Source organism: Cyprinus carpio, chromosome A8 (assembly GCF_018340385.1).
Source record: "Cyprinus carpio isolate SPL01 chromosome A8, ASM1834038v1, whole genome shotgun sequence".
Classification (NCBI taxonomy): Eukaryota; Metazoa; Chordata; class Actinopteri; order Cypriniformes; family Cyprinidae; genus Cyprinus; species Cyprinus carpio.
This window is the reverse complement of record NC_056579.1, coordinates 20,920,851-20,938,196: the sequence shown is the minus strand read 5'-3', so window position 1 is coordinate 20,938,196 and position 17,346 is coordinate 20,920,851. Positions and strand designations below refer to the sequence as shown.

The 17,346-nt window shown below is 35.9% G+C and overlaps 1 protein-coding gene across 9 annotated transcripts in view; it reads right to left on the bottom strand.

Moving 5' to 3' along the window:
- The window catches only part of LOC109044839 (calcineurin-binding protein cabin-1-like), an 84,930-nt gene that overhangs the window by 38,821 nt on the left and 28,763 nt on the right, over window positions 1–17,346 (bottom strand). For 7 of the 9 annotated variants that reach the window (XM_042762747.1, XM_042762746.1, XM_042762752.1 and 4 more), the window contains 4 exons: window positions 16,592–16,657; window positions 13,754–13,930; window positions 12,452–12,870; window positions 1,658–1,771 (listed from right to left, as the gene is read on the bottom strand). In XM_042762747.1, the coding sequence (XP_042618681.1) occupies window positions 1,658–1,771; window positions 12,452–12,870; window positions 13,754–13,930; window positions 16,592–16,657 (776 nt within the window). The remainder of the gene's footprint in view (window positions 1–1,657; window positions 1,772–12,451; window positions 12,871–13,753; window positions 13,931–16,591; window positions 16,658–17,346) is intronic. The other 2 variants (XM_042762751.1, XM_042762753.1) reach the window with 1 other exon arrangement.

Below are 17,346 nucleotides of genomic sequence, written 5' to 3'. Positions count from 1 at the left end.
AAAAGTAAAACAGTATATGTGTGTTCTGACAGAGTAATCTCCTCTTAGCTGTTAAACACTGTTTTTTTTTTCTTCTTTAATATTACTTACATTTGTTAAATACTTCTCTGATGCTTTTTAACTTTTTAATTTTTTTTTAAATTTTCATTTTATTTTATAATATTAATTACACACTAATAGTTCACCCAAAAATGAAAATTCTGTCACTCTCACTCTCAATTTGTTCCAAACCTGAAGATATTTTGAAGTATGTTGGTAACCAAACAGCTGATGATAGCCTTTGACTTCCATAGTATGGGGGAAAATACTATGGAAGTCAATGGCTACTGTCAACTTTTTGGTTACCAGCATTCTTCAAAAAAATCTTATTTTTTGTTCAACAGAAGAGAACTTGAGTTTGGGATACCAACTACAAAAATAAAACACCAAATAAATTGAAGGAAAACATAGCCAAAGGGGGTGAACTACCCCTTTAAATCTGCTATTCATTTGAAAGATACCATTCGGAAAAATTCAATACTTTATAGATTAAAGGGACAGTTAACCAAAAAATTTATATTACCCCATGATTTACTCACACTCGATGCATCCTAGGTTTTTATGACTTACTTCTTTCAGATGAATACAGTCAAGAGTTATAATAAAAAATGTCCTGGCTCTTCCAAGCTTTTAGAATGGCAGTGAATGGGTGTCGAAATTTTGAAGTCCAAAAAAAGTATATCCATCCATAATAAAAAGTGCTCCACACGGCTCCGGGGGGCCTCCTGAAGTGAATCAATGTGTTTGTGTAAGAAAAATATCCATATTTAAAACTTTATAAACAGTAATCTCTAGCTTCTGCTAACTGTTGTAGGCGTGTTCATGAGAGAGTGGTGTTCCAACGGATGACGTAGGATGTAGGCATAGCATAAGCTCCGGTGAGAATATGCTAGTCTTGTGAGAACCAAGTCTCCTTCATCCTCGTTTTGTACTTCTAATTCATGACCTGTGTTTTGTTTTGCTCTTTCCTCTGCACTTGTGTGTTCGTCACTTCTCACCACAGCTTACGCTACGATGAGCCCTGGACCGGATGCTGCTCGTGTATGTGAGGATTTTCCCAGCTGAGCTGAGAACAGGTGGGTACGAGGTTGGTGTACACTAGTGGGCAGAGCTCTGCAGCCCAGCGAGACATGACGCCCGAGTGTTTTTATACCACTGTGTGCCAAAACTGACAAAGCCACAGGCTGCTTCCTCACAGCGACCACACCCACAGCCAAAGGTAGACACACTAAAACGACAGCTCTGTGAAGACTGTACCAATGTGCAAAAAGGCCACCGGGCAAAACAGCAATAACACATGTACACACACTATAGTGATGCCATCTGTCTGCCTCACGGTGTGCAGCGAGGACTGTAAATCCAGCCAGTTCAGGGCATTTTCAGTGAGGAGTCGTAATCTCTCTGGATTTGTGTGTGTGGAGGGATTTTACTGCACTGTATTGGAGGAACTCATGATGGCATACATCACACACACATGTATGAACAGCAGACTCGCTGTGCCAGATAAACACACATCACTAATATCTCCTGACTGGACCACGCATTGGCAGCAAACTGAATTTGCTGTGATACGGTGAACTTTGACATTTAAGTGCAGCTGCATGCATGTGTGACTTACGTTGAACAGATTGGTCTTATTCCTCTCGCAAAAAAGTCCTTGTGCCGGCATGTGCTTCAGCTGTTGCCATGGGACACTGCTCCCTAGCAACACGTCTCGTGCCCATTGCAGGTTCTGTAAAAACACAAACATATTCAGTCAGCTCTGTATGCAGCAGGGTGATAGTGTGTGTGATGACTTGAACCGACTGAAGTCTGAGGAAAACCTGCCCACTTCACTCGCACACACACACACACACACCTGATGGAACAGTAGAGTCCTGCTTAACTGCGAGGTATATACTATTTAATGAAAAAGTAGGCAGCATGCGAAAGAGTGCACAGTAGGTGAGGATAAACATTTCAATTAAACACAGTGTAGTATGCAGTGCTAGTATATACTTTATATTGCCTACTAGTTTTGAGAAAAAGTATTCATTACATAGCGATAAACATTTCAAACAGCATCACACTACACTGTCATGTGACTTTAATTAATTATGCAGTTATATACTGTATATCACTTACTAGTTTTGAGGAAAAGTATGTGATTATGCAGTAGGTAGGAAACATTTCAAACTGTATTACGCTGCAGTTCATGTGACTTTAATGAAGCATGCAGTGATAGCATTTAATGCAGTATGCTGTGATATTAGTACATGCTGTATATTACCAGTATGCAGTGATAAATACAGTATCTGAAACTATTACACTACATTGTCACATGACTTTAATGCAGTATGCTGTGATATTAGTACATGCTGTATATTACCTACTAGTTATAGAAAAAAATAATATGTGGCACATTAGGTAGTGACAAGCATTTAAATCTATATTACACTATACTGTTAAGTTTGCAGTGATAGTACAGACTGTACATTGCCTACTGGTTTTGAAAAATGTGAAAAGGTATGCAGTAGGTAGAAAGCATTTCAAATTGCAGTTAGGGCTGTGCAATTAATCGAAAAAACGATTTGATTTCGATTTTGGCCTCCAACAATTATGAAAATCCAATAATCGAGATAAAACAATTATTGTGCCCCATTCTACCCCCTTTTGCAGCGCTGTGCTTTCGTTCCTCCATAAAAGCCCAATTTCCCATGCAAATCAGTAAAATCATGTAACGTGACACTTGCAAAATGGGACGTGCTTGAATTATCGAAGTATATTTATTCATGTTTTTAAAAGCGTGAAAGAGAACTTGCGCTGCTCCTCAGGAAGATATAAGCGCTCAGAGACAGAACAGAACACGGACATTTAAAGTCATCTTTTAGCTCGAGGTGCACGCCTAATCGCTCAAGTACATGCAAAAATGTGTCAAAATGCTGCGCTTGGTGATTTATTCATGTATACCTTCGTCGGTCATGTAATAAATTAATGTAAAAAAGTTGAGAACGATTACGCGTGTAACAGTAATTTGGATCCATGCAGCTCTTAAAGTGACAGCGGGCTATATATTTATTTTACATTTGATTATTTAATTTCTGCAGTACCACGCTACCTGAACCTTTTTCATATGAACTGCAATAAATACAAAACTAAAGCCAAACTTAAACTGAAATGAGACATTAATAATAAATGGTAAAGTGAAAAAATGATACTGCTTGAGACTTGCATAAAAAAAAAACCTTAAAGCACAGTTTTGTTTAATTGTAATCTTTTTATTCTATTGTATGGTTTCTTTGCTTTTTTTGTATTATGACAGTTTAATTATTTTCAATAATTTTGAGGACTTTTTGTTGTTTTTGAAATTCCACTGGTGTCTATAATGTAGATGTCATAGCAAGTCAAGTCAAGTCTGCTTTATTGTCAATTCTTCCACATTACAGTAATACATACAGAGAATTGAAATTGTGTTAAAGACCATAAGTGCATACAGATAACACTAACAGCAGAACATTAAATACAGATAATAAAATATAAAGTACAACTATAAAAAATATAAAAATAGGTCATATAAAAAGAAAAGATAAGGTAAAGCAGCAAAATGGTAGATAGAGTGCAAACCAGTGAAGTAAACAGTGCAGATATAATGATTGTAGCAACCTTTTTCACAGGAAATACATATTTGATATGTATCAAATATGTATCTTTAAATAAATCACTCATATAAAGTTTTGGTCATATGGCCCCCTCATAATCATGTTAAATAACCGTGATTACAATATTGACCAAATAATAAACTGTGTAGTGCTGCATTATAAATCGAAATCGCGATTTGACACTCCTTACTGTAGTAAAAGCATATAAAATATAATGCAGCATTATAAATACAAAACTCCATACTACACTTAGTGATAGTATAATACTCCCGTGTAGGGCTAATCGAAATGGTAATCAAATGTTTTCCATCACGATTCGACCAGGAAGCTGCCTTGTCCATGGCGTATCTTTCAGCGAAGCATGGTTCTGTGATCAGTATTAAATCTCCATCAGAAGGCCAGAGGTGACTGCCCTCCTTGCGCTGAAAATCCAAATATGCCCCGAAGAAGAAACCCAGGAAATGCCTGTAGCGGTTTAACTGCTTTTATTGTTTTATGGTTGACTAATAAACACACATTATATGGTTTATCTGAGTTCTAATTATTATAATTTTCATAAAAATAAAGTATATTTATAATGCAATGCCTTTATCACTGCTTAGAATACTATGAAATATGTTGCGTGCCTTGTGTAAGAAGCCACATCATCTCACAGAAGGATTTATTTCAAACACAGACTGCGTTATGTAGTGAGTTTGGAGTAAAAATATGTTATTAAATGTGGTATTTTCAACTGCTTTCAGATGGAGCAGCATTTACTACACAGAGCTGTAGTTCACTGAGAAGCTACAGTATGTAAACAGCTGTCATTATCGCAAACGATTTCTTCGATTGCATAATCACCCAATAAAATTGTATGTGTTTTTTTTTTTTTTTTTTCGTAACTTGTCAGTGAACTACGGCTCTGTGTAGTAAATGCTGCTCCATCTGAAAGCACCTGATGATGATTTACTGCTGATTACAGAACCGGGTTTACTGACAAAATGTGCATGACAATCACATTCGATTAATCGTGCAGCCCTAATACTGTGTACTGCCTACTGACTGTTTTTAACAGGTATCTCAGGAGTAGTATACAGTGATACTATATGTTGTATAGCGCCTACTGATCTTTTTAAACATAATGTGTGAAATAGTATGCTGTAGGTAATAATAAATGTTCTGAAATGCAGTATGCTGATTTATTATACTGCATCCTGTGTATGCATAAACTGTTTTTTTTTAAGGTGATGAGACGTGTAGGCAAAGTATGGTAACCCATACTCAGAATTTGTCCTCTGCATTTAACCCCTCCAAGTCTACACATACAGCAACATTTGAGTTGCAAGTCCGACTCTAACCATTAGGCCACAACTGCCCCCTGTTTCAAATTAAATTATGGTATTCTATTGTCACATAACCTCACAAAATATGATTGTGCATATGATTTTGATTTTGCATTTAGTCTAATTAAGTTATAAATTCTTCTTGTAGTCAGGGTTGCCAGGTCTGCGTAACAAAACCAGCACAAATGCTACTCAAAACTAGCCCAATAGCATTCCGGGGCAAACTGGATATGAAAATCACTCCAAAATTGTGTTCTGGGGGTGGGTTGGTGATGGCAGGGGTTTCACTACAACCCGTATACTAAAAACACAACCCACAGCAACAGTATGAAAATAGTCCAATTCCACATAAAAACTGGGGACTTGGTAACACTGCTTAATTTGTCACACTGGAAATCGGTTAAGTCCCATTGCATTGTGGGACGTCAAATACAGTACTACACATTTTAATCTATCCCAGCAGGCCATCCAGATATTCTGTACATAAAAACTTTGTATGAACTGCCTTACTGATAGAAACAACTTTAAAATGTAGACTAACAGATCCCATTACAGCTTAAGATAATCCAAACTCTTGTGACACTGAATCATCCAATCAAATCTATTTCCACACCGCTAATTTGCCATTAATGAACACATAACATCAGAGCGCTGCAGTCTGACTTCTTTATTAGGATACAGATACACACGCATCTCTCACTGTATCTCACACACTGTACAATTGAGAGCTCAAACGCTGTCTGGGGCCATTATTAAATCTGAGAGCTAAATTTCCATGATTTAGCCTTGGGGTAATAAAACGATTCGGGTGCAATTAAATATGTTGTGGCGGTTATAAAATCTCATGGTGGGGTGATTAAATTTCAGAGCTGAACAATCTCTGCTCAAAGATCAGACAGATTTCTGAGTGTGAAGGGATGGAGATGACATACATGAGTCCGTTTGGTAAGAAAGTGTCTGAAAACAGCACAAACACACATGCAATGGAGAGAGAGAGAGAGAGAGACAGAGAAAGAGAGAGATGACATGATATAGTCACTCCAAGACTGACATGAAATTTTTAATAAAGTATTGGCTCCTTGTGCATGCAATTATAATAAATAAGGACTGAAACTTCCAAGCTTCAAAAAAGGATGCACCATAACAGTAGTTAATCTGCTTTATCTCAGGTCTTCAGGTCTTCTCTTATAATAGACTGAAATTTTAAGCCATTATTCAGTGATAATCATCGCTGCCAGGGCTCTATCCTACAACTAAATGGTTGCATTCTGTGACCTTTTTCCTGGCAGTGTGACTGATTTCTGTTTGAGGTTGCACTGGTGCCATGACCAGTTAGATTAACCTATAAACACTGCCATTTCTGTAGCGTTTAAGAAACATTCAGAAACAAATGGGCCAGAAGCGGAACAAAACCATACCACACTGACCAATTACCAGACTAACAAAATTTTTGTTAGTCTGGAGACCTGTAGATTTAAATTTTAACCATTATTCAATGATAATCTTCCTTTCCAATGAGTTGTTTACCAATTTGTGAATAAATTACTGGAATGGGTACTTTGAAGTGTAACCTACTAATTCAGTGAAAAGATCTGACTCAAAGAACAGTTTGTTAAAGAACAAGGCATTGCTACTTTTCTCAAATGAACTCACAATCTTCAGTGAATAAATTTCAGTGTTTTTTCACAAAAAATTATCAAATGTCTTTGAAAAGCTTGGAATATAGTGCATAAGTCATATGAAATATGTTTATGATACTTGTATGGTGCTTTTTTGTCATTCTTAAATAATTCAAGGTTTGTGTTTGAAGGATGAAAGGAGGTTGGAATGACATGAGGATGTCATTTTGGAGTGAAGCATTCCTTTACTGTAATTCAAGATATGACAGTTAGAGAAAGAACAAAACAGAAAAGAGAGCATTAGGCTGGATATGAAAGGTTATGCCAGCAGAACATAAATCACAGAGATCAGGCTTTGGTCTACCCTACTGTGAAAGAAACATGAACAATAATGCTTTACATTCTTTTCAAGTGTCCTCCCTCGTATATTATTATACATGGCTATGGATATAACAACCTTTAATTAAAAAAAAAAAAAAAAAAAAAAAAAAACACTAAGATTTCTTTCTTGCTACAAAGAAAGCTGCTATTGTTCCATAAAAAGGAAAGCTCAAGTTTTCATAGAAAATTCACCAGAAAGAAAAACAGATAATCACATGCAGAGACTGTATGTCAATGTGTTTGAAATGTTGGTTCTAATACTAACAAATGCTGTAATACGCTTTCAGGCAGGGCCCAAAATTACCACCATGTCACACTGGCCAGTGGTGAATGAACTGAGAAACTGAATTTTGTATTATTATTATAAAAAATTATTTATATTATAAATATTAAATTTTTTCATGAATATCAGTGACAAAAAGCGCAGGTCGACATGTAATTTTCAGCATCATTCACAAGATGAATCAGTCTCAAACGCTCTGTCACTAAAACCATCAATACAAAATTTCAAAAATTAAAAAAAAAAAAAAAAAAAAAAAAGCAAAAAAGTAAAAAAAAAAAAAAAAAAAAAAAAAAAAAACATGTGTCGCCATGTGGGGCTCTGGGGAAAGAAATACTAATAGATATTACAGGTATACCTTTCATGGTGAATTTCCCATAAATAAAAGCTGAAGATACACAAGCCACAGCAGATGTTTCCTTTAGTGAGCATCAGACTGAATGTTCAAATTATTATGGTTTTAGTAAATTAATTTATTTATTCTGCTTGTAAACTATGCTTCTAAAGTTTTTTTTTTGTTTTGTTTTGTTTTTTTAACAAATTGTGATTGGCTGTATACCTTAAGCGTGTGACGGAAATGTTACGCCCCTTCCCAGGTTCAGGAAACTTTCCTCCGTAAAATGCGATGCACACCTCTGAATATTTGGGTCGAACTGTTCTGGAACAGTGTTGTAAATACAACTTAACCACTGATTTCTAGTTGCTACCTCCTTTGGAAGGCCAAACAAGTAGTTTCCATTTTCACAATGAAACACACAGCGTCTCCACGAAATGGCACCGGCGGCAACAATACTACAGCGAGAATAAAAGTTACGCCTTCTTTCTTTGCGTGAACATTTGGGTGGCGTTATGCAAATCTCCCCACACAGTGACATAGAGATGTGGGGGTGTGTCAGAATGAAATGTTTTAGGAGGGCGTGGACAAGTCTTTTATAAAACTTTTATAAATAATATCTCTATGGGTTTGAGACTTTAATCTTTGAGACTTTACGGATCTTCTATATGCACGAACAGCTTTTAACACTCCAAAGACAAAGGAAAACATGAAATAGCATCATATGACCCCTTTAAATATATCATATCATACAGATAATCATTAATCATTAAATCATTATGATTAAATAGTTTACAGTTACGATTCTGGATGCTGATTTGTTAAAACAGCCGTGCAAAACACAATACAGTAACAGCTACTGCACGGTGCACAGCTCCCGTTAAAGGACAAGTAACAGATAATAAATTCATTTAAAGTTTAATGAAACATTTTTTAAAAGTACTTTTATAAAAGAAATATAGCACTTGATGTTCTCCTATACTGCACAAAAATTAGGGATGCACTGAATGTCCGGCAACCAAATAGCAACCAGCGCAGAGTGAGATGCGCGCACTCTTTATAACGCAACACACATGTCGGCAGTGTGGAAGCGTTTAAAACTGTTCGAAAAAGATGCAGAAATCATTACAAGCACCGGCAGCGAGAGACTGTTTAGTACTGCAGCGCATTTCTCTGATGAGAAGAGGAAGGGGTGGTTGTTGCTGGTTACTGTATGATGACTGAAATCGCGAAATGGCCTTCAACAATTAGTAAATAAAATGCAGAACTTCATGATGTCTAATACATGTTAGTATTGTAATGTTGGTATTGTAATTTTACTGTTGTTTTGTAAAATAAAAAAGACAATAATAATGATATAATAATTACAACAACTGTGTTCAAATTGGGATCTGTAATATTTTCTAATGTTTTAAAAGAAGTTTCATCTGCTCAGCAAGGCTGCTTTTATTTGAACAGTAAAAAAATACATGTCAGATTCAAGAAGAGAGTCTCAAAACTGGCCAATTTTTTATTTTTTATTTTACTAACTTAATTTTAAGTTAATTTGTGCTTTGTTGTTATAACATCTAGAATGTAAAAAAAAATATAATGTTAATGTTAAAATAAAATTTTTTTTTTTTTTTGAAAAGCAAGACAAAACAGTAAAAAGCACATTTTGGCTATTTAATTTATGCAATGGTGAAAAAAAAAATTGGCAAAATACACGGGAAAAAAAAAAATCGAAACGTGTTCAGTATTGAGCCTTCGGCCAAGTGTTTCATTTTGTTCAGTTTCAGCTTTGGCCAAGATTTTTTTATTTCGGTGCATCCCTAATAATAATGTGACATCTGAAGGGCTTGCCGGCACTCCACAGCTGTGCCTAACAAGGCCATCAGCCCATTCGAGCAGGAAGTTGATTTATTTCGCACAGTTTTTTACATGACTTGACCACATACTGTATGTACAGTCAGCAGGGGGAATCCCCAATGACCCCATGTGCACACTTACCAACTTCAAATATAAACCACAAGCAAAAAACCAACTGCAGCGGATACATTAAACTTCAGGCAAGTGTAGGTGGTCTGTTTAGTGGTCAGAGGTGTTAAAAAACATTCTGGCATTATGCTAAACTTGGCACTACTGCTCTTTTAACACCCATGAGGTGAGTGGGCACAGTTTTCAATGCCCAGTCTTACTATCTGTAGGTTGTGGCATCCACCGTGCATGGGCTTTAAACACACACACTGTTGAATATGATATCATCCTCTTGGCTGAGTCAGCAGTAGAGATACACATACTGTATATCTAGAGCTGATCCTGGTGTTCTTGTGCAGTAAATGGTTATTGTATCTTTTTTATGTAAAAATACTTTCCAGCGTTATGTGCAGAGACAACTATAAGTATACTCACAATCAGGTTGCAGTGTGATTTCCTAAAATGATAAACACCGTGAAGATTACAAAACACTGTTTTAGCGGCCTAACACTGACTCAGTCAATGGGGTGGGACTAAACAAGGTGACTCTCATTAACGCTGTCAAGAAATGTCATGGTTATACTTCACCCTCAATTCAAGTAAGGAATAATTGCACCTTGGGAATGCATTACACCTTGGGTGTGCATTATTTTATAATGATTTAACGGATCGGAGTCAATTATTCCACTTACGCATCTCATCCAGCGCCTCCGTTTGCTTATTCCAAAATGTAATTTTAGACCTAGTATTGAAGGCTTGAGCCATTGATAGTAATTCAGTTATATGAGAGAGAGACAGAGAGAGAGAGAGAGAGAGAGACAGAGATTAAGCATGCATGGATTGAGTCTGTGTGTCTCTCAACAGTGTTCGGCAGCAGCGAGTCTACTAATAGCGAAATATCTGCTTCAAGAACAGCGCCGTTATTACCTCGCTAGTGAGAAATGACATGTAGCTTTTAAGTTGCTAAACTATTTTACTGATAAAATCATAAGAGCAGCGCTGCAACACGTTTTTGTGTGCATGTATGTTTCTGTGTGTGTGTCATTACTGTATGAGTGTGCGTTTGTAAGGGAGAGAGAGTGGGAGAAATAGAATTTTTGCTTTCCATACATAATAAAACCATTTGTGCTAAAAACATGGTGGTAATTTGTTGTTTATTTATTGTTTACTATATTTATTAGCTTGGTCAGTGTCGTTGTGGTTCTTTTGCTGTTGTAAGCTGTAAGGACCGTTGAAATAACTGAAATCATTTGGCGATGTATTTTGGTCAAGACCTGCCTGGAACTACGTTCTCTGTGCATTTCCCTGAAAATAATTGCACACCTTAGAATGTTCGTCAACCAATCAGATTCAAGCATTCAATGGCCCGGTCGTATAAGAAATAATCTGCATAAAGAAAATGAAGACGAAGACCATTATGTAAATTAAAAAAGTTGTCTACTGTAAATTCAGAAAATATGATTCTGATTAGTATAATGTGAAAAAAAAGTTTATTATTAAATTATTACACTACATATTAAACAGTAAAGTACATCTGTAAATAGTATTTTAGTATGTTTTTAGTATTTGTTATTAATACTAATTCTTTTCACACTACAGTAATGAGAATGAGATTTTTTTTTTCAAGATTCACTGAGCTGTTCAACCAATAGCCAAATTTAGGAAGCAGCATTATTCAGTATCATTGATAAGCTACTATAGTTTGTTTTTATATTGTCATATTAATTTTTGAAATTCTTAGTAATTTATTTATATATATTTTTTTGTCTATATAGTTTTATTAAGTTGTAGCTTTTAGCTTAATTTATGTAGTTTTAGTTATTTTAGTACTTCAACTTAAACTAAACAGATGAGAAATGCTGCCTTGGGAACTAGCTGAAACAAAGTAAGTTTTGTTAAAATTTTATTTCAGTTAATATTTTATATTAGTTTTAGTTAACAATAACTCCGACAGGAGGTGTATGAAAAACCTGTGTAACAATATTTTTTTATAAGAGAAATAAAAATTATATTTTTATTTTATTTTATTTTTAGTTTACACTAACTGTGTTTAAAAACATTTTTTTCTTTTTATAACAGGCATAAAAGATTATAACATATTATAACATTAATATTTATGTTGTACTTTAAAATATGATGTTACTTGAAAATGTATTAATATTAAATTATTAATATACTAATAATAATTGTTGCGTGACTATGCGTTTGGTTACATGACACTTGACAGATTTGGTCGAATCTGTAAAATATAAGAAAAGTTTGAACGATGTAGTAATTTATAAACTTTAGTATTTATTGTAGTCTTTCAGGAAAATGTCAAAACTGTGAATTTCAGATTAGCACAACAGGGTTTCAAATTCATCATGGGTGAAAAAGATGCGACCCCTGGGAAGAATTTTTTTTACTTAAAATATACTTTAAAAAATAATTATTTACATTATGCTTGATTTTAGTTAAAAATAACAGTGGTCTGTGAATGTTTTGATTTTAGTTAAAAATAACAGTGGTCTGTGAATGTTGATGCTTTAAAAACATTAATAATATTTTTATTTGAATGTTTTTATTATAACGTATTATAAAATTAAACATTTTTACAGAGAAACTAAAAAAACACATAATACTTACTATTTCATGCTAATGTCATGGATGTACAGAAAAAAAGTAACGTAACTAGTAATCAGTAATTTAATTAGATTTTCAGAGTAACTTGAACAACACCGATTATTTTTTGAAACAGAGTTAAAACAAAAAAGATCTCTACTTATTTTTTCTCAGAACACATGCAAGTTTGCATTCCTTTATTTCAGTGGTGCAGAAATTATACACTGTTATGTGTGTGTACAAGGTGTGTGTGTGTGTGCGTGTGTGTGCGCGCGCACCTTGTGTGTCTTGCTGTAGGAGTACAGGTGGGCCAGACGATAGAGACTCTTGTAGTGTTGCGGGTAGCGACTCAGACACAGGAAGAGAGACCTCACACACACATCCACTAGTGTTTTCCTCTGCTCTCTCTGTCCCGGCGGCAGACACTTAGGCAGCTCTATCACCTCCAGCGGAGGCGGCGGCTCTGGCCTGCGCTTGCCCTCGCTGGAGGAGCTGGTCTGGGTGTGAGGTCTGTGTGGTTGGGAGGTGTGCAGTGGATGAGGTGGAGCTTGGGTCGGGGTGTCTGTGGTGGGGGTTTTGGGGACGGAGGCCTCTGGGGAGGTGATGGATAAGGTGGTGTCTGAAGACTCTTGTGTGACTGAAGATTCTTGAGAGAGTGTGGCAGAGCTGATATCCATGTTCTTGTCCTCCAAGGGGCCTGTGGGAATCAAGAGGCCAGAGGTGACCACCAGCTGCAGATATTGATTGTAAAAAGCAACAGAGTAAATGATACTGTGTTTTGTGATTCTGGCAAGACAGATATTCGCTAAATTTCAGGAAAACTGTCAAGAATATGTCTGTCTGGCTTTTATTTTAATCCAATAAAAAAAAATAATAATAATAACTTTAAACTAGTCGCTTATTATCATGCAAATTACTAGTATATTGGCTGTTTATTAGTACTTCTAATATTAATGCCTCATTCTGCATGAACTTATTTTAGATCCCTTAATCTCTACCCCAAACCTAAACTTAACAACTACCTTACTAACTATTAATAAGCAGAAAATTAGGAGTCGCAGTTAATAGTTAATAGTGAGAATTGGTCCCCATACAAAATTTTAACTAAAATTATTTTTAGCTAAAATAAAATTAAGACAATTTCAAGACAGATAAGATCATTTTACATTAATTTATTTTTAGAGTTATTCAATAATTTCATACAAAAAAAAAATTGAATTACGATATTTATATACTATCGTACAAAAGTTTGGGGTTGGTGAGTGTTTACAAAATATGCTAAATATCAATACTAAATGCTAAATGCATTTTACCACAATTAAGCAAATATAATTAGATATTTTGACCATTATGAGAATATGACGGGAAATGTGCCTAATAACCATTAAGTATTTACTATTTATTATTATTTTTATGATTGTAACGATGTGTTATCCAGTTCGAGAGTCACTCCTGAGCTCCACAGACACAGAACAATAATTCAAAGTATAAATACTGTTATTGTAACAGGGTTAGAAATTAATTTAAAAATTACCAAAACGTTGCATAAGGTACGTGTTTAGGAGAACTGGCATCAATACCTGCATCCTCTGCTGTGGCCGGTTTCTCTTTTCCAGTGGCATTTGATTCTTCCGGAAAAATACTACACTTCCCAGGATCGACCTTGTGGCTGCTGTCCTGTGAGCTGGTGGCGTCCATGAAGACATCCTGCAAGGAGCTGGAGTCCGACATGCCAGCAACGCTGTCCTGACTTTGCTCTGATTTTGGGAAAAAAAATATACCACACAATTACCCTCATTCAACAAGAGCGTCCTCCTCTGTCCTTTGTAAATATTCATATAATTAAAAAGACCTTTTATTCATTTATTGTTTCAGAGTAGCCCAATTTGCACAATCCACAAATCAACACAGATCCCCAGATGAATTGTGTGATAACTTCTAATGAAAACAAGGCTGGAAACAATTGCTGGATTGACAGATTTACAAATGTAGCTATTCCTGAAGAGCAGGCAGGTTTATTTTGGAACAAGGTTTTGGATTTTAACATGGAGAAAGGGAAATCAGAATTCTGTACCTGAGAGCATTTACTATCATTTTCTACAAATTAAAGGAACAGCAATAAAGTGCTGCAAGAATAAGTCCTAAAACCCAGAATTTTTGGTTAAATGCCTGAAATGAGGTCTGTATTTAACACAAAACCCAAGATATGTCCTTGTTTTTCAATGACATAAAATACATCAGTAATATCCCACTTGTGATTTTTTTTTTAAAGATATTACATGTCTTGAAATACATAATTAAAAGTGGGACAACAAATGCTTTCCTTAGCATTAAATCGAACAAGTAAACATCTTTTCATTAGTCTGCTTTTACTGCCTTGTTCTGTTTATAATCGCAATCTTGCAAACTATTTTAACTCAAACTTTCCAACTTGTAGATTTCAACTCTTTCCCCGCCACTGACCGAATTTTCTGTTATTTATGAGATGACGCTTCGTCGCCATTGATGTAATTTTCAATTTTTTGTGAACAAAACATGTAAGAATCAAACTTTTGTTGGTCACTGATTTTATTTTCTGCAATAATCCAAAAGCCAATTGAAAAATCCTATTCAGGTTTGTAGAGGGGGAAAAAAAAACACCTCATCACTGCAGCACTTTATTAAGCCACAAAACTAAAATTCTGTCATTATTTACTCACCCTCACGCTCATCCAAACCCATATGCTCTTAAATTTCTACTGCAGAACACAAAATGTTGTAATGTCTTGCTTCTAACTACTCTGAAAGTCAATGAGGACAAACACCGTTTAAAAAAAATAAATAAATAAAATAATTGTCTATGACTTCTATTCCAAGTCTTCTGGTTTGTGTGAGGAAAAGACTAAAATTTAAGTAGTTATTCACTGTTGATATTTCCTTTCACTGTAATTCTCATACCTGATTTGTACTTTTGCATATTCAGGTTTGAAAGGACATTAAGGTGAGTAATTAATGAAAGAAGTCACATTTTTTGAGTGAAGTATTTCTTTAACAGGTGCAGTGGTTTTGATCAGAGTTCAGAGGTTACAGGGCGCATGTTTCAATGCGGTGTCGAACCAGCCTGCTCCTGAGGTAGAGCAAAGCGCTTGAAAATATTGTGCTTTTCAGCAAGCCCAGAAAAGAAAGTTGATGTAATTCCTCTTGTGCTGCCCACAAACAAGCAGAAAAGGCCCCTGAGCATGCTGGGAGTGTCAGCATTTGGCACAGAGGGTAGAAATTCATTAGCACACACCATCACCTCCATGACACAACAGAGTGTGGTGGCAACACCCCCCTCCCCTCCACCACAGAACGCCAACGCACCCGCACACTCAGTGTGAAGGGGAAAAATGGCACTGTGTCAGCGCAAAACTGCAGCCTCCTGCAGAGCGCATTAGCAGCTATAGGCCAACACTTCTAGGAGGCCCATTAGTTGGTCTGCTACAGATTTCAACAGGAGCTCAAGAGTATGTTAAAGACACAAAGAAGGTCTAGACGGGACCTGGTTATGTGCTGGAGAGGGGAAATGACAATTTCAGTGCAGAAAAGACTGATCCGATTGAGGGGAGAAATCATCAACAGAGTAAGAGTGAGAAGGAAAGGGCTTTTGTTTTGAAAAGGTCAAGTGTTACAGCATAATAATCTTTGATGTGACCCACAGTAAATATTAGAACAGTGAATATTGGGGTCACTTTCCTCAAAAGCAGAGCGCACAACCAAACTATAGTTCCATTGCGGTTATTGTTATTCCAATATAGTGTCAGTTATAAATGCTGAGAATTAAAACAATCAGAATAATGACCAATAATAGAGCTCAACAGTAAGGTCATTAAAAAAAAAAAGAAAAAAAGAAGTTTTTAATTGCACATTCTCAGTGAAATTCCTTAAACATGTCATATTTCAGCAGGTTAGCTACATAATGTTAGCTAAAGGGTGAAGTTGCTCTTAAGGTGCATTCACTTTAGCAAAATTTTGCTGGATAAAATGGTTGTTTATAGTGTAGCAATGAATAAAGCACAGCTCACACAGAAGTCACTTTCAAACCAAACAGCATACTGTTTGTCAACGTGGCAAATCTGCACAACCAAATTGACCCAGTTGTGAAATCTGCGTGGGGAAATCTTTCACCCTCATGCCAAATTGCCATTCACGTGGATTTCTATTGTAATGACTGGATTTCACTCACAAAAATAAAACTGAACAATGGTAAATGTGACCTCAACTTTACAACTGAAAGGAAATTGAAAGCTCTGCATTTTTCTTTAAGCAAAAAAACAAAGATGAAAAAAATAACTTAACTCTTTATCTAATTAATTGGGGAACTTAAGCTCTGCTTTTGAGGAATGATAGGTGAGCCTGTAGTTTTGTACTATTGGTTGTGCGAGGAAGGGCTTCTGTACCATACACAGATCCTGGCCGCAAAGCAGAGAAACACAGGCAGTAGTCATGGTCACGTGAGAAGTCAGCTGTAGAGGAAATTCAGTTTAGAACACGTTTCATAACCTGGAGAGAAGTCATACAGTTGTATATTTTGTGTACTGCTGTAGTGTGAATAGAGGAGATCTGTTGTGCTGAGAAATGGGCAGCTTTTAGAGGTTATTTCTGAGTCATATTTCACCACATTTTGGGGGAAAACTCTGCTTAATTGTGTTGAAAATGATGCCTCAAAGCAAAACCAGGCATCATCATCTTCATTCAGCATATCTTTTCTTTTGATTTTGAGGTGAAATAAGACCTGCACGTGTTTTCGTGACATTGACACATTAAAGCCCCGATATACTTCAAGCGAAATCAATGACTGTTGTGACAGCATTTTAAACAAAATTGAGCCAAAGCAAATTTAATTCGTTGCGAGCGCCGCCTTAACTGACATGCAAATCTCCAATTAGTTGTCTTTTTTTTTAACTGATAGGAAAATGCACATATTTACATATTCATCTAAATGCCGTTCTCAGCAGTGTTGAGATCGAAACAACAAAAAACGAGCAAAGAACAAAAAGTACTTCACTGCAAGTATATCGGGGCCTTTAAAATCAACAATCATACAGCAGGAGAGTGAATTCATCAGGTCTTGAACTGTTGTATCAGCTGATAAAAAGCTAAACTCATCCACTCACCAACATTTGCAAAAAAAAAAACACGTTAAAGCTTCCCA